Source organism: Numenius arquata, chromosome 25, assembly GCF_964106895.1.
Source record: "Numenius arquata chromosome 25, bNumArq3.hap1.1, whole genome shotgun sequence".
NCBI classification, from domain to species: domain Eukaryota; kingdom Metazoa; phylum Chordata; class Aves; order Charadriiformes; family Scolopacidae; genus Numenius; species Numenius arquata.
This window is the reverse complement of record NC_133600.1, coordinates 4,640,783-4,658,438: the sequence shown is the minus strand read 5'-3', so window position 1 is coordinate 4,658,438 and position 17,656 is coordinate 4,640,783. Positions and strand designations below refer to the sequence as shown.

The following is a 17,656-nucleotide window of genomic DNA, read 5'->3' as shown; positions in this document are numbered from 1 at the left end:
GCCGCCACCGGCGCCTGTCACCGCCCCGCGGGTGTGGGGGCCCGGGGGGGCTGTCACCGCCTCACGGCCGCGGGGTCCCGTGGCGCGGTCACCTCCCCACGGCTGAGGTGGCCCAGGGGTCTGTCCCCCTTCTCATGGCTGAGGGGTCCCAGGGGATGTCACTGCCCCGTGGCTGAGGGGACCCGGGGTCTGTCAGCTCCCTACGGCTGAGGGGGCACAGGGGTATCTGTCACTGCTCCCTGGCTGAGAGCACCTGGGGGTGTGTCCCCATCCCTCAGCTGAGGGGACCAGGTGTCTCTCACCCTCCTCATGGCTGAGGGGTCCCAGGGGATGTCACTGCCCCATGGTTGAGGGGGCCCAGGGGGCTGTCACCATCCCACAGCCATGGAGCCTGGGGTTCTGTCACCTCCCCGTGGCCACAGGGTCCCTGAGGGCTGTCACTGCCCCATGGTTGAGAGGACCTGGGGGTGGGTCCATCCCCATCCTTCAGCTGAGGGGGCCTGGGGTCTGTCACTCCCCTCACAGCTGAGTGGTCCCAGGAGGTTGTCGCCTCCCCACAGCTGAGGGGACCCAGGAATCTGTCCCTATCCCACAGCTATGGAGCCCCAGAGGTCTTTCATCTCCCCATGGCCACAGGGTCACTTGGGGCTGTCACTGCCCCATGGCTGAGAGGACCTGGGGGTGTGTCCCCATCCCTCAGCTGAGGGGTCCCAGGAGGCTGTCACCTCCCCACAGCTGTGGGGACTTCAGAGGGGTCTGTCACCACCTCACAGCTGAGGGGTCCCAGAGGTCTGTCACCCCCGCCCCAGGTCGCCATGGGCCTCCTCACGCCATCACCCTTCAGCCGACCATTACCCGACAGCAGCCGATGGCCCCAGCCTGCGGACTGAACCCAAGCGCTCGACGCTTTCCCTCGGGATTTAACCTGTGACGTTAAATGTCTCCTGCAGGAACCACCGTGTGTGCCACCAGCCCGGGACTGCGGGGACATCACCCTGCTCCCCATCACCCTGGGGACCAAGCCACCCGCACGATTATGGACCAGGTTTTATTGCCATGAGCGCTTTGTGCAAGAGCAACAGTACCCTCCAGAGGGTGCAGTCTTGTCGTCGAGAAATCCCGGCGCTCCGGCTGCGCCCTTCTCGGTGCCAGAGATGCCTTCGCCGCCCCGCGTCCCCACACATGGTCGGCATCAGGGTCGCTCCCGGCTCTCCCCGAAGCAACCAGCGGAGATGAGGCCAAGCGTGGCGGGATCCGTGTAATTTTTAAAGCCGGCACGCATCTGGAGAGAGCGGCCGGTCTAGAGGCCATTCCAGTCATCAGTGGAAATCAGGAAATTATTCATAGCGGTGGCTCTGCCAACGACCGGGGGTAAATTTCTTTGATTTCCCATGCCTCGGTGTCCACATCTGTATAAGGGAAAGGGGGAATTCGTACATGAGAATAAACGGACTTGGAAAGCCGTGAAAAATACTCTTTCAAGTCAGCCTGATGAAAACTTCATGTTCTGGAGCCCTCCGCTTCAAGGAGAGCAATCTGTTTCAGAGGCGAAGCTGTGTATTTTTCTTATTTAAACCTTCTAAATCTGCTGGAGCATTAAAAATATTTGGCATTTCCACAGCACATTTCATTCCCAGCTCCAAATGCGTTTTACAGACATTCATTAATTAAGCCTCGTAAAACCTTTGGGAGAAAGGGAAGCAGTACTTATTAATTTGCTATTTGTATTGCTGCGGCGCACGGAGACCCCAGCCAGGACCTCGGGGCCCTGTTATTTTAGACCCGACCTTCGCAGAAGAGGAGATGTCAGCGCTCCGAGGCGTGGGGAGAGCGGGAAGAGACGCGGGAGAGGCGGCGGATGACAGTTAACGCCGTAAGTCATCGGCAGAGCCCCATCCCCGGCGTTTCTCCCTTTCTGCCGGGCAGCGCCGATGCCAGCCGGGGCTGGGGGAGCGAGCGTGGCTCCCTCCTCAGCTCTCCCCCCACCTCGCCAATTCCTCTGCGCATTTTGCTGGTGTTTGGGGGCTCCTGCCCTTCCTTCCCACCCCCTCGCGCTTCTCCTGCTTCCTCACACGCCGGCTCTGCTTCATTTGATACCTTCCACTTTCTCCTGGGGCTGTTTTTTGTAGCTTTAACTTTCCGGCGCACCCCCCGCTCTTTAAAAGTTTTAAAGTAAACTCTTGCCCTTTATTATTTTTAGGTCCGTACAGCTATTTTAAGTCCATCTATTTTGGTTCAATAACTGCACGGCGATAAAGCAGCCCTGCTGATGGCCGCTCCGGCCGGGCTGCCCGCTCGCTGCCGACCTCTCCGTCCCAGGTGGGGTGGCGGGTGGGAGCTGCGAACGTTACACCTCTGCTTCCCCTGCAGGAAAAACCGGGCTGTGCCGCATGCTGTAAATGCCTTTCACATGTTCCCCAGATCCCAGTTAAATCGAACCCCAGAAGGTCTCTCAAAGCATGAAAAATGCATTTATAAGAGGCTGGAAGGAAGATGTATTCCATAACTACTCTGGTGACCAGGCGTGCTGACTTGTGTCATGTGGAGAAGGAACCAAAAGGGGGTATTTCTTGTTATTTCATACCGCTGATGGGATTTTATCTCTCGCAGCAAATCCAGGAACTTTTTAGTTACTATTATTGTTTGATTTTATGGGCCATTTGATATTTATTTTTATTTCTATTCATTATTTGTTGAGTGCACTTAGCCCCTTCCCCAAGGAGCCTGCCTTATATCTAAGGTGATTTTTACGACCAGCGTTAGCGCAGCATCTGAGCAACTCGCACAACTTTAATATATTTATCCTGCGCAGGCAGTATATCAAGGCAGCGCTGGTATCCCTACCGTGGAGAGCGGGCGTCTGCCTGTAAAATCACAACCCTACCTTGCTGCCTTAAATAAAAAAGGATAAGCTCCAAACTATTTACCTTCTTCTTCCTTCTGATCTTCGTTTTAAGCCATCGGGATGTATTTGAGTTGTATTTTCACTTTGTTTTTCCCCCCTTCCTTTACAAAACATGCGGTCTAGCGATGTACCTTTCGCCCCAAGCCAAGCTCTCGCGTATCCCACGGCTCCCGCAGCTGGGGCTTTAAAAATCGGCATCCAACGCTGTGAGACTAATGACAAAATCATGAGCTGGCAGCGCTGCCTTTTCCTCCGACCTTTGCGTTTCATCCTGCCAGCGCTCAGGATGCAGGAATTCCTCGCCGCGCTGTCGGTCCGCGCCGTTTGCGTCGGGCGGAGGAGGCGGACAGCTGGCCGCAAGGAGCTGCTTTTTCTTTTTTCCTCCCCCCTCCCCAATTCTTGCAAGATTTTCCCCAGCACAACAACAAAGCCTCCCCTGTTCCTTTATTTGCTGTTGTTATAGAGGAGTCTGCCAGTGACCTCCCTCTTGCTCCAGCGGTGGCGGCGGCGGGCGCTGCTCCGTCTCCTGCTCTTCGTGCGGGGCTGGAGGGTGCTGTGGGCTTTTTTCGGTGCCTGCGCTTCTGGCTGGGTTTATTCCCTCTCGGTTTCTGGTGGGCTGCTCTCTGCTAATCCCCGTGTAATCCCGGCAAGCATGTGAGCCCGTGTGGGCCAGGGTGCGTCTGCGTGTGCTGGCCGAGCCGGGGCTCTCCGTGTAAAGATGGGCCGCGGCATCCCCTGAGCTGGTCCTTTTCCTTCCCTCTTATTTTGCTCCATCAGGATACCCTGCCTGCATCCCCCCACGGTCACGTTCAGCCTTGGAGATGTTATAGCTCCCTGAGACGTTACTGGTCTCTCTTGGAAGGCTGAGATGTTCTCTCCTTCCCTCCTTGAGCAGCACCTACCAGTTGCCACTGCAGATAACTCCATGGCTGAGACTGGCCACCAGCCCCAGGGGACGTGGGACTCTCAGTGATGTGGTGGTACCCAAGCCCCCCCGGGGCAGGGTGAGGTCTGGAGGCTCCCACCCACCCTGGGGCACAGACCAGCCCTGCAAGTCCCTGATCTCCTGCTGCAGAGCCAAACCGAGATGGCAGCTGCTGCCGAGGCTCTGGCACAATACACCAGCCAAGCAGTGTCACCTCCGTCCTGTGGGGACAGGCTGAGAGAGTTGGGGGGTTCAGCCTGGAGAGGAGAAGGCTCCGGGGAGACCTTAGAGCCCCTTCCCATCCCTAAAGGGGCTCCAGGAAAGCTGGGGAGGGACTCTGGATCAGGGAGGGGAGCGATGGGACGAGGGGGAAGGGTTTGACACTGAAAGAGGGGAGATGGAGATGAGATCTGGGGAAGGAATTCTTTGCTGTGAGGGTGGTGAGAGCCTGGCCCAGGTTGCCCAGAGAAGCTGTGGCTGCCCCATCCCTGGAGGGGTTCAAGGCCAGGTTGGAGGGGGCTTGGAGCAACCTGGTGTGGTGGGAGGTGTCCCTGCCCAGGGCAGGGGGTGGGATGGGGTGGTCTTTGAGGTTCCTTCCAACCTGAACCGTTCCATGAACCGTTCTAGGACCTGGCTCTTCAGCTGGGCTCCCACCCCTGGGCAGAGTTACCCACCCCATGGCGCAGCGGTGCCATCCCATCTGACACAGACAACGCAGGGGCAGATATTGTCACGTCCTGCGCCAAAGAGCGAGCGGGAGGAGCAGGCGCAGGCGGGAGAGCAGGGAACGGAGCCACGCGGGCTGAAGGCTGGACACCTTCTCTGACGGATCTTGGATTCCTTCCCCTCATCCCACGCGTGGCGGGATGAGCTGACGCAGCCGGCACCCGCGGGAGCCGGCGGGAGGCGTTGGCTGTCCCCAGCGCCGCTCGTCACCGGTGCGAGGCCGGGATCCAGCAGATCCCCTCCGCACGTGCTGCGGCGTTAAACACACGTGTCGTCCCCATGAAATCAGGGGGACGGGCTTCGGCGCCTGAAGGGGAGCAGGTGCTGCGCCGCCCCGGCACTTAAGGGAGCCCGATTCCCACCCGCCCGGCCAAACCACAACCATACATCCCCGCTTTCCCCGACCAGCTCTGGCTGCTCTCCTCACCTGGCAAAAGAACACACGGCAGCGAAAATAAACACGGAGGGAAGCGAAAGCCCCTCATGGCCCCGGCGAGCGAGGTCTGCGTTCCAAGAAGTAATGAAGCCCAGGGAATGGAAAATGCATGTCACTTGGCGGCGGGCTGGATGCGCGCAGGCGCTGCGTGCCGGCTGCCCGGAGGGTGCTTTGCCTCCACCCGGCATCGCCGCGGCACAGCAGCTGCGCCAGGCCCGGCGGCCAGCGGCACCGCGCTGAACTCTGACATTTGAAGACGCAGAATAATTTGGCTTCGTTAGCCTCCCTTTCCACCCCCCCATATCCCCCCTCCCTCCCTTCCCCCCCCCAGCCCCGAGCGGTCCCTCGAGCCGGGCTGGAATGTGCGTGGTAGGGACAGAACCAATCCCATTAGCACGAGGAGATTGTTTTTCGTTCGGTTTTGTTGTTGTTGAATCACCCGTGGATCCGCTTCTTTGGGGTAGGTCATAGGAAGGAGGACGGGGAGAGGAAAGCCATGGATGTGGTTTCCTGGGTGGATGTCCATGGCATGATGCTCCCCCGCCGGCCCGGAGGCCTGATTTCGGCAGCACCATGAGGTTTCCATCTTTGAAGGCCACATGAGCTTTGCTGCCAGCTCCAGGACGGTTCCTGGTGTGGTCCGAAGGAGCATTTGTGTGGACAAGGGCTCAGCTCCCGCATGCCAGGATGGGATGGGATGGGATGGGATGGGATGGGATGGGATGGGATGGGATGGGGCCAGAGGTGCTGCTGGAGCTCACTTTGAACCCCCGTCCAGCTGCCCATCCCACATCCTCATCCTCTCTCTGTCTCTGGATGTGGAGACCTACCTCCGCTGGGGTTAAAGCTGAATTTACGGCTCTGCGTGCTGGTCGGGACAGCACCGGATTGCAGCCATGTGCTAGCAGGAGCCGGGCCAGGGGCAGCGAGAGGCAGCTGGAGCTGTTAGAAAATATCCTTTCCCCAGCTGAGATAGGAGCCCAGGCTCTCTTTCCATCTTCTTCAAAAGCCCCGCTCTGGCAGGGCCCAAAACCGCTGTTTCCTTCTGGTTGTGCTTTCTCATGAAAGACCCTCATTCCTCCAACACGAGACAAGAGGAAGAAACCTCCCCCCCCACCCCCGGCTGCTTTGTGTCCAGCAGCGTCTCCCCGGGATGGGAGCGGGAAGGAGCGAAGGGGAGCGACGGGTACAGACCCAGATGGACCAACACCGTCTCCACTCCCGGACATCCAGTCCCACGTCACAAAAATGGGGCTTGGCACACACGTGTGCAAGGCAGGGGCTTCTCGGAGCCCTTCCCCACCCCGCTGTCCCAGTCCTGGCCTTCCCACCCTTTGTGACATCCCCCGACCATGGACCCCAATGCTCTTCCCAAGCGGACACATCCCGGCGGGACATGGCACGGGGCTCCAGGCACCCGACAGTGGGACAAGGACCTGCCAAGGCTCCCGAAGTCATCCTCGGCATGGGAGAACGACACCGTTGGGAGCAGACAGTAAGAGGGGAGGGAAATCCGTGCACAAATGCATTCGCCGCGTGGCCCGGCTCCTCAGCTGGAGTGTGCGAGCGGCCGTGGAGCCGGGCCAGCTCCTGGCAGCTGAGATTTGCTGGGGGGGCAAGAAAAGAGGGGGCATTTTCCAGAGGTGAGAACAGCAGCCACAGAGAGAGCGGCCAGGGGGGCCGCCAACCCCAACCGGAGCCGGCGAGACCCCCGCAACCCTCGGAGGCCGAGCGACGGCATCGCACAAGCCGGGAGATGCCGGGCGGGGGTCCGTGGCGGAGGCGTGGGGGGCAGCTCGCTGGCCTCCCCCTGGCTTTTTGAGGCCGCTTCTGGCCGCAGCGTGGCTAACAGTCCCCACCTACCGGCCTGCGATTTCTCGCTGACCCGTGGCTGGACGCATGGGAGGCCAGCGCGGGCGCGCTGATGCTCGCCACGAGGACACAACCCGCCATGGACTCGTGGTCCCCCACGTCCTTGCCACCGGCCATGGGATGGAGGGTGCAATTCCACCACGGGCTGACTTGCCCCTTGCTCTTCTCTTTGCCGATGGGGCCACACACCAGGAATTTTCCTTCTCCCCCTGCCCTCCCCTGTGAAAAAATAAAAGAGGGAGCGAGAAGGACAAGGCGTCGGGTGGAATACACCCCGGCTGCCTGCTGGGGGGAGTGGAACCAGCTAATTTCATGCGTCTCCTTCTTGTTAGAGTGGGGTCCCTCCTCACCTGCTCCTGGGCAGGGTTTCCTGCACCCCGAGCCAGCAAGAAGGAATCTGACTCCAGTTTAAAGGCGAGGAGCTTGTCCACGGTTTGTAGCCCGGCTCCCATCCCAGGAGGGGACCCGCTCGGAGCCGCTGCCCGCGGTGGGCAGGGTTTGCCAGCTGTCTGCACCCATCTCATGCCCTGCCACCTCCCTCTGCACCAGCCCGTGGCAGGGGGACGCAGAGACCCCCATGCTGGGGGCCTCACCCCCCGGCAGCACCATCCCAGCTTTTCCCTGTTTGCTCCCAACCGTCGCTCCATCACCGCAGGGTGTCCAGGAGGTGCCAGCACCCCAATTCAGAGCCAAAACTCTGAGCTCTGTATGGAGAATGCTGGAGAAAGACACCCCCTGAGACACCATCCTGGGGGGCACTCGGTGGCTCAGCCCTGGCCGGGGGGCTCTTGCCTCTGGGTCACCAGCTTTGTGCCTATTCCAAAGGCTGCTCAGCGCTGGGCTCCCATCCCTCAGCCCTTCCCTCTTGCCCTGCCAGCCCCCCGACACCCCTCTGCCCACCCTGGGACCCCGAGGCACCCAGTGTGCTGCTGAGGACACCAAGCAAGCCCCTAAATCCCGTGGCCCTGGCAATGTGGCTGTGGCACACACTCTGCCTCCCACGCTGGCCCCGGGCTGCCCGGAGCATCCTCCGCTCGGCTCCCTGCCTGCTGCACAGCCTGGAGCTGAAAACACCATCCCTCTCCCCTCCGTTTAACGAGCTGGGCCCCTCCGTTTAACGAGCCAAGCCCCTCCGTTTAACGAGCAGAGCGCAGCATCCCCCTCCATCACCCGGCACTGCCGTGCTGCGTGGGGGTGACACCGCACCCCCGATTTAGGGACAGGCAGGGGGCCACACTCCAGCAGCAGGTTCTGCACCCCCTTTGGAGATCCTTCTTTGGCTGCGGGTCGTGTCGAACACCCCAACGTCCACCCGCAGCCCTCCCCGGGATCGGGCAGCACCTCCTCATCCCCGGCTCCGCATCCCGGAGAAAACAAGCAGCCGAGGCCAGCGCCATTCCCAGCTCCTCGGGGGCCCCGCGCCGCTGCTGGCTCCGAGGACGGGACCCCGCTGAGCTACTGAAGTGCTAAAAACGAGCCTCCAGGCCCTTTGCGTGAGCTTTTGTGTCGTGCTTGGCATGGGGAGAGCTCGGCTGTGGCGTGGACACGGGCGCCGGGCCAGGAAAAACACACGCCGCGGGGGAAAGGTGGGCGCGCGCACGTGCGAGCACGTCCCAGCCCTCGAGCCCAGGCGGCCGCGGTGCCTTACGCTGATGTGTCGCATGTGTGCAGGGCCCGATTTACCCTTTTCTTCCTCAAAATGGGTCCCGGGGTGTCAGTGGATGATTTTCAGTGGGAAAAACCCGCATTCCCCAGCCCTTCTTTCTATCCACGCATGCAGCACCCCCCCACTGGCGTGTCTCAGCCTCCTCCTCCTCACTGCTGATGGGTGGATGTTTTGGGGTGCCCGGCCCCCCTGCCCACCCCACACCAGCACCCACCCGCCCCAGGGGTGTTGGTACCAGCTCCCCAGGGAACGCAGCATCTTCTTTTATGCTTGATGCATCTTGATCCAGCGAATGCGCCAGCCCTGTAGCCTGCAGCGGAGAGGAGCATCGCTCCGGCTCTGTGCGGAACAGCCCAAACAGGGGGTTTCTCACCCATTTGCTGGAGGTTTCATCCCGGCTCAGCTTCCAAAGACGGGATGGCGAGCTGGGAACAGACCTGTGTCCTCCTGCCGGCCTCATGTGGGGGCTCAAACCTGCTCCCCAGCTGGTGACGGGCATCCCGTGAAGCCACCGACTCACCCGGCTCTGGTACAAACCTTTTATTTCCCCTCTGCCCGCGCCGCCCGCCCAGCTTGGGGCTGGGTTTGCCCTTTGGAAGTGAAGCCGGGGGGGGGGGGGGGGTGCTCCGCGGCCACCCTCTCCCACGAGCTCATGGCCCCGTGCGGTGGCACCCCAGGGACGGGGACAGCCAGGGGGCCAGGACAACACCACAGACTCCACCGAGCTTTACACTGAGCCGAGCGGCCAAAGAGCGACAATGAAAAGATGTACCCCAAAACAGACACGAGACACCCCCCTCCCCGTACCCCCCCCAACCCAGTTCCCCCAACCCAGATATGTTGCACAGGTGAAAGTGATACGGAGCAGCACAAAACCGGCGGGCTTGGGGACGGGAGCCCCCCCACCCCACCACGCCATGGCCCCCCCGAGACCCCTCAGTGCCAGGGGGCGGCCGGCACACGGAGAGAGCCTAAAATCCCAGGGGTGGGGACTCGCGGGCAATAAGTTAATCTGTACAGATGTGTTAGGTGGACGTGGGGATGGAAGGGACCGCCACCGCCGAGCCGTCCCTCCCGAGCGCAGGAGTGTCCCCATGGGGTGCCGGGGACCGAGGGACCACATGCTGGTGAAAATCGAACCACAAAACGACACACGAAGTCAAGTGATGGAGAACGGAGGGGAGAAGGGGAGATGCCCTGGCTTGCACGAGAGCAGAGCCCCGCGGAGCAGGGGGAGGGAGGGGACCCCTCCACGCCAAGGGGTGAGCCAAGGGGGTCCCCAGGGCTGGCCCCCCACTTCCAGGGCAGCGCTGCGAGCCCAGGGACCTGGAGGCTGGCTGCTGCTAGGTCCTGCCATCAGCTACAGCCCCACAGGCTGAGCCACTCCTGGCATCGGGCAGGGATGCTGAGCCCAGCACGGAGGCATCCCAGCAGCTCCCACCTCCTGCCCAAGCTCGGATATAAGGAATCGTTGCCTCATCCCCTGCTTGGTCCCACTCCCAACCCGTTGGCATCAGGGCCAGCCGCCCCAAAGGCATCAGGGAGCAGGGAGGGGAAGGATCCATACCGGGGCCCCTCCGCAGCTCCGGGAAGGGGCCGGCCGGGTCCTCGCGTGGGCACGGAGGCGGCGAGATCCGCTCCCTCTCTCCGGCTGCCAACGCCAAATCCATTCGCCACGTTTCGGCTCCCCAAGGCAATCGGCTCCGGCCGGCGGAAGGGAGTTCCCAGGGCCGGAGACGGCGCCTTGGAGGCTCAGCCCAAGGTGGGAGGCCGAGGATGTGCCGAGCCAAAGCCCAGAACGTTGCAGACGCTCTCCATCCCCCACCGCAGCCGGCTCCCTCCTGCCCAGCGCTGGACCCATGCCCAGAGGGCTGCGGGGCCCCGGGGGCTCCGGTCGGGAGGAGACGGACCGCCCCGCTACGAGGACGGGTTCCCCCCGGCCTCCCCGCTCTGGCAGCTCCTCTCTTGGCTCTCGAGCGCTGGAAACCAGGATCCCAGCACGTCTACGGAGGAGGCAAAGCCGCTGCCTGGCTCCCGGGAGCCTCCTCCGCAGCGGCCATCCCTGGGGAGGAGAGGGGGACCGAGACCGTACCCCCAGTCCCCCCCCCGTGCCGGAGCGGAGATGCCCCTCCAGGAGCCAGGGACATGGGGCAGCCGGAGGGGACAGCGGAGGGGGAGCAGGGACGATGCTGTGGGGACGGTGACAGGGAGGTGGGGTGGAGGTGACAGGAAGGGGTGGGAGCGCTACAGGATGGTCTTGTCCAGGTCGACTTTGAGGGGCAGCGGCCCCGCGTCCTCGCCGCCGTGCGTGGGACACAGGGTGACGGCGATGACGGGCGGCAGGGGGAAGGCGCCGGGGCCATCCAGGTCCTCCAGGTACTCCTTGTCCCCGTTGATGCTCAGAGGCTGGGAGAGAGGCAGAGGGGACCGTGCAGCCCCGGAGAAGGGGACAGGACCCCCTTGTCCCCAGACTGGGAACACCGCGGGGCTGGCCGGGGACGTATCGCACAGCATGGACACGCCGGCGAGCCCCGCATGGTGGCCAGGGACCACAAACACCGTGCGGCCACGTCTCAGCCCCGCAAGGCTCACCCAGGCATGATGGGGAGACCCAGGGTATGGGGGACCCCCATAGGAAACCCCCCCCCCCCGGGGCTGCACTGAGCATTGCTCGCCCCATACCTGGGTCTTGACGTGCTGCTCGGGGGCGGTCACCAAACTGGCACAGCTCAGCCACAGCATCACCATGATGGAGAGGAAGAGGCAGGCGGCCAGGATCCAGCGAGGAAGGCCCGAGCGCCTGTAACACCCCACCGCCCCCCGCCAAAGAAAAAGGACGAGTTTATGGCAGGGCACGGGGTGGGAATTTGGTCGGTGGGGGGAAACATCTGCTCTGGTGTGTCTGGCAGGTCCAGCCCCCCCCTCCCCCGGCTGGGGTCCCCACGCAGCCCCCGCTGCACCTACTTGGACATGCAGCCGAGGAAGTCGTGCTCTGGCTGCGGGGGGTCCGGGTGCTGCGCCTTGGCTTTACCCCGCAGCTCCTTCATGGGGGGCTTCTCCCCCTTCACCCGGGGGCCTGGAGTGGGGGAGAGGCGATGCTGAGCCCGGGCACCCACTGTGGGCACGCCTGCCCCGCTCCCTGTCCCGATGCCAGCAGGTGATGGGGTGCCGGGTTGATCCCCTCGCCCCCCGGGGACCCTCTCCCTGCTGGGGGGGGGGGCAGAGGATCCCAGCAGCTTCTTGGAGCGGGTCCCGAGTCTGGACTCACCCCCCCTGTGTGGGTGTGGGGTGTGGGAAGCTTAATCAGACCCGAGAAGCGGGTAATTTGTTTAGCTCTGGAGAAATCGGATGAGAGCCAGGAGGGCTCGGAGGCTCCTGGACCCCCCCCGCCGGCAGCCCAGACCCCCCCCCGCACCTGTGTGGGGCTGGGGGACGCGGGGGCTGGACCCCGGTCCCAGCCGCACCGGCCGCTCTGGCTGGGTCTCCTGCACTTCGGGTACCGGATACTCCATCTCGGGCTGGGACTGGTGGGTCGGCAGGGAAAGAGGGAGAAAGGGGTGAACAAGGGGGTCCCCACCCCTCTCGGCATCCAGCAGAGAGAGGGGACACGGGACACCCCCACCTGAAACACCACGACTTTGCCATCGTCCGCCTGCAGGTAGAATGTCCAGGTGGAGGAGATGAAGCTCTGGGCAGAGCTGACGATGTCGTTGCAGAAGGTGGAGACCAAATCCAACATGGAGAACGACGGCACCTTCAGCTCCAGGCTCTGTAAAGGAGCAGGGACATCGTGTCACCACCGTCCCCTCGTCACCCACCCTGGGGGACAACATGCTACCCTGAGGACCTGGCCGGGGTTGAGCCGGAGGCTCAGATCCGGAGCTCTGCCTGCTTCTTCCAGGGCTGGGGATGTGCAGGACCTGTGGTCCAGCCCCGGGAGGGTCCCTGAGCTGTGGTCCCCAGGGCCATCACCGAACCCCAGGGCCATCACCCAGCCCCAGGGCCATCACCCAGCCCCTCGGCAGCCCCCCGCTCGCTCGCAGCAGCGCTTTAAACAATAGGAGCGGAGCGGCCGAGATGCCGAGGGCGTTTCTCTCCTGGCAGCCTCTCCGTGCCCTGGATTCTTGGCCGTCGCGGCGGTTTGTTATTTTTAAAGCATCCCTGCTGGAATCCGCTTGGCTGCTCCCTGCCACTGGCTTCGAACATTTTCCGACAGCCCCTTGCACGGTCAAACCAGCAAACAGGAAATAAATAGGTCAGATTCTGTATCTAATTATTATGCTAAATCTGCTTTGCCTGCTTGTCTGGGAACCCGAAGGAAAAATGCTTTTGGGTGGGTGAAGGGGGTGACAGCCCTCCCCAGCGGCCGGTCGCCCCCCGATGCTCATCCCCGACCTCGGAGAGAGGCTGGGAAATGGGATCAGACACCAGGAAGGTCTTAAAAACAGGCTGCAAAGGGGTTTCTCAAAGGAGCTGCGGCTTTCTACAGCACAAATTCATCTTCCTCTGCAGGCGTACGAAGCCAAAAGCCTCTACCTTAGGCCAAAGTCTAATTTAATTAATTGGGCAAGAGCTAAATTAACCAAACGTAGGAGGAAAGAGCGTTGCTAATTGCTGGGAAGGATAACAGAGCGAAACTGGAGGAATCGGTAACAATCACTGGTGAGAATCTCTCACCATGGGAATTTGGTGTAATGGCCCAAATCTGGGCAGCCGGGGGCGAGCCCCGTTAATCGGCGTTTGATGCTTTGAAGGAGGCAGTGCGACGGGCCGGTGATGGGCTCATCCGCAGGGGCACGGGTAACAGGGGAGGTAAAATAAAGCAAGACACAGCCTGCAGCGTGGGTTTTGCCGTGTGGGGAACACGCTTGGGCCCAATCCGCACCGGGGATTGGGGAAGCACCGGGGGGAGCTGGGGGTCGGGGCTGGGGCTCACCAAGCCGTGAGGTGGGGGTGCCCAGGAGGGGAGCAAGGGGAGGGATGGGGCTGGATGTCTGTGCTGGGGAGGGAGGGAGAAAGGAAGGGAAGGAGGGATGGAAGGATGATGGATGGATGGATGGATGGATGGATGGATGGAGGGATGGATGGAGGATGGATGGATGAGGGATGAATAGATAGATGGCTGATGGGTGGATGGATGAAGGATGGATAGATGGATGAGGGATGGATGAATGGACGGAAGGATGGAGGGATGGATGGATGATGGAGAGATGAATGGATGAAGGGATGGATGGAGAATGGATGGATGGAGGGATGGATGGAGGCTGGATGGATGAGGGATGGATAGATAGATGGATGGATGATGGATGGATGGATGAAGGATGGATAGATGGATGAGGGATGGATGGGTGGATGGATGATGGACAGATGGATGGAGGGAGGGATGGATGGATGGAGGATGGATGGGTGAGGGATGGATAGATGGATGGAAGATGGATGGATGGATGGATGGATGGATGAAGGGATGGATGGAGGATGGATGGATGATGTATGGATGGATGGATGAACGATGGATAACGGATGGAGGGATGGATGGATGGGGGGTCCCCATCTCCCCAGCCCCTCACCTTCTCCTTCCTGCTCTCCACCTCGGGCAACTGCTTGCGGCACCCCGTCACACAGCCAAACTGCTCCTCTGCATTGCTGTAGGCTTCAGTGCATGCTGCAAGGAAAGAGGGGGGTCAGGATTAGGGGGTGCCCAATCCCCCTGATGAGCCCCACACCCACAGGAACCCCCTACCCCTCCTGATTTACACCCTGCGGGCATAAATCTGCACCCCACTGGGATTGCAGCAGGGTCTGCAGCCCTGGGGCAGAGCGCGGGGCTGAGCGGAGGCAGGATGGTCGTGATGGTGCTGCTGGTACGTGGGGGACCCCCCAGGATGGTGTTTGGGATGGAGGGGCCGCTCGGCCGACGGCGCCTCACCTGCTTCACACTCAGCTCTGGTTGTGTTCAGCTCAGCGCTCGCATCCACAAAGTGACAGATGGAGAACAGCCGGCAGCCCCGGTAACAGGCGTTGAGAACAGCATCCTGCAGGGAGGAGGAGGAGGAGAGCGTGGAGCTGGCACCAAGCTCAGCCCGGTGGCTGCGCCGGACCCCCACCGCGGCCCCCCCGGATCCAGCTGGGGGGCATCGGGCAGCGTCACCCTCCCACAGCACAACAGCCGGGGCTGGCACCTCGAACCTGGGGCGAGGGCATCCCCGGGGGAGGCAGAGCTGCCTTTGCCCCCCCGTTTGCACCCAGTGGCAGGGTTCACACGTGGCCTCGTCCCCATCGAGGACGTGGCAGGTCCCCCCATCTCTGTTGGGGCACTTGGCATCGGGCAGGCCCTGGCATGGGCTGGCAGGAGGTGGGTGCTGCTGGGCTGTGTGTGCGTTGGGGGGTGGGGGTGCATGCACTGGGGGGGCTAGGAGCACACCGGGGGGTGGTGCATGCGGGGGTCACTGTGTATACCTGCACACACAGGCTTGGGGGAAGTGGGTGCCCCCACCCATGGGGGTCTGTGTGCCCACAGGGGAGCATGGGCAGGGCTGGGTGCTGGCAGGGAGGCAGCTTGAGCCCAGATGGGAAAACAGCTCCATCCCCAGCCCCGGCAGCGGGGGCCGCACGGGCTCCTGCCAAGGCACTGGCCTAGATACGGCCCTGCCACCGCGGGGGCTTGGGGACGGTCTCGGGTGCCACCACACGGCCCACGGCACGGCTATGGCAGCTCTGATCCGGGGCTTTCCGTGATGCTCCGGGTCCAGCAGCCAGCGCTCGGCTCCATCTCAATCCATGCTGCCGTGGCCCGGTGCTGGCCCACCCCGACACCACGGTGTCACCCGCTCGTCCCGGCTGTCCCCAGCCCCACTGGTCCTGTGCCACCAGGGATGGCTCTGCCACGCTGCTGGTGATGGGGTGTCAGAGGGCAGCTGGGGGGCTGGAACTCACCGGTTGCACCCCCAATCCAGGGTGGCTGCCGCCGCTGAGGGCACCCCAAACCCAGCGTGGGTGGGACCCGGGGGGCACCCCAAAGCTGGGATGGGTGAAAATTCTATGGGCACCCCAAACCGGGGGGATGCCCTCACCGGGGGCACCCCAAAGCCACGTCGGAGGAGACCACCGGGGCTCCCCCAGTGCCCCCCCCCGGTGCTTCTGGTGCCCCCCCCGGTGCTCCCTATGGGGGTGGGCTGGTGTGGGGCTGTGCAGCGGCAACGCCTGTGCAGGGTGGGCTGGTGCCCCCGCTGCTCCCGGTCCCCCCTGATGCTCCCGGTGCTCCCGGTACTCCCGATGCTCCTGGTACCACCGATGCGCCCGGTGCCCCCGATGCTCCCAATTCCCCCCGGTGCTCCCGGTCCCCCCCGATGCTCCCGGTACTCCCGATGCTACTGATGCTCCCCATGCCCCCGGGACCCCCGGTGCCCCCCAGTGCCCCCCCGGTGCCCGGCCGGACTCACGGCGGCGGCTCGGCGCGGCAGGCTGCGGCCGCACTGCCCGCGGCAACCGGCGGTGTCTCCCAGCTGGGGCGAGAAGGGGTCGGTGGCGGCGGCGGCGGCGACGGCGGCGACCAGGGCCAGGCCGAGGGCGAGCAGGGCCCGGTGGCGGCGGGCCGCCATGGCGGGCGCGGGGCGCGGAGCGGCGCGGAGCGGAGCGCACCCACCGCCGCCGCCGCCGCCGCCGGCCCCGCCGTGACGCGCCGTGCGCCGGGCGGGGGGAGCCGGGGGCGGGGGGAGCCGCCGCAGCCTGCCGCAGCTCCGCCGGCACCGGCAGCGGCAGCCCCCGCCGGCGGCAGCGGCGGGCAGCGCGGAGCGGGGATGGTGGGAGCGGGGGGAGAGGGGGGCGGGAGGACGGGGGGTGTACGGGAACCGGGGGGTGCGGGGGTATCACGGGATGCGGGAGGAGGGGGGGCGGCGGACTGGGGGATGCACGAGCAGCAGGGAATGCTCGAGCTCTGGGGGATGCAGGGGGAGTGGGGGGTGCCGGGGTACCACGGGATGCGGGGGGACAGGGGGACCAGGGGATGCTCGGGAACTGGGGGATGCAGGGGTGCCACGGGATGCAGGAGGATTGGGGGGGGGCTGGGGAGCAGGGGATGCTCAGGCTCTGGGGGATACGGGGGTGCCACGGGATGCAGGAGTACAGGGGGATGCCCAGGCATGGGGGGATGCAGGGGGACCAGGCGATACACAGGGACCAGAAGGTGAAGGGGGACCAGGGGATGGAGGGGGACGCTGGGGGATACAGGGAGACTGGGGGACACCGGGAACCGGGGGATGCACAGGGATCAAAGGGGTACAGCAGGACTGGGGGATGCAGAGGGATGAGGGCAGCCCCACTGACACCAGCAGCACAGAGGGGCTGGGGAGAGCAGGGGGAGTTGGGGGGATATGGGGACTGGGGGGCACATTGGCACTGGGGACACACAGAGACAGGGGGTGCCCTGGCACTGGAAGCACCTAAACCTCACCGCCCCCCGAGCCAGCACCCCCCCAGGGACTGTCCCCCCAGGAAGAGACGAGCCCCTTGTCCCCAGCCAGGCTTAGCCCCAGACGTGCCACCCTCCATGGCCCTCGGGCCCTCCCCACGTCACCTCCCTGCGCCCCCCCTGCACCCTCACCCCACGGGGCCCCTTCCCAGCCAGGGCACTGGGCTCTCCCTGACACCCCAGATTTACAGCTTCGATTTCCCAGGGTTTAAAAGACATAAAAGGCGCAGGCTTGGCCCCGCACGCTGCCTCGCCGCTGCCCTGCCCATTAGCCTTATTTATGGCAGCACCCCAAAGCGGGCCCAGGGCGGGGGCGGAGGAGGAGGAGGAGGAAGAGGAGGGCTGGGGGCTTTACTAACCTCCAGCCCTAATGGGGAACACATGGCAGGACCCCGGCACTGGGAAAGGGGGGGGGGGGTGTCTCCCCATGCCAGCTCGGGATTGAGGGGTGCTCCATGCCCTGGAGCAGGGGGAGAAGGGTGGGGGTGGCTGGATCTCCTCGGGGATGGTCGGGGGAGTGCAGCCCCGTGCCCCCCCCCCCCCCCCGGGAGCAGGGAGCGGGGCCTCTCCTCGCCCCGCTGCGCTCCGCCAGCTTATTCATCTTGTTAATCAAACCAGGGCCGGGAGAAAATGTGCTCCGGCCGGGCTGGCGGGGCTGC

At 63.6% G+C, this 17,656-nt stretch overlaps 1 protein-coding gene across 1 annotated transcript; it reads right to left on the bottom strand.

Moving 5' to 3' along the window:
• Positions 1–10,774: 10,774 nt before the first annotated feature.
• Positions 10,775–16,128, bottom strand: TMEM59L (transmembrane protein 59 like). Its single transcript, XM_074163885.1, has 8 exons — positions 15,970–16,128; positions 14,457–14,562; positions 14,098–14,192; positions 12,153–12,299; positions 11,946–12,054; positions 11,495–11,606; positions 11,213–11,354; positions 10,775–10,936 (listed from the first exon to the last, which is right to left on the bottom strand). Exons 1-8 carry the CDS (start codon positions 16,126–16,128, stop codon positions 10,775–10,777), a joined length of 1,032 nt encoding a protein of 343 aa, XP_074019986.1.
• Positions 16,129–17,656: the final 1,528 nt, after the last annotated feature.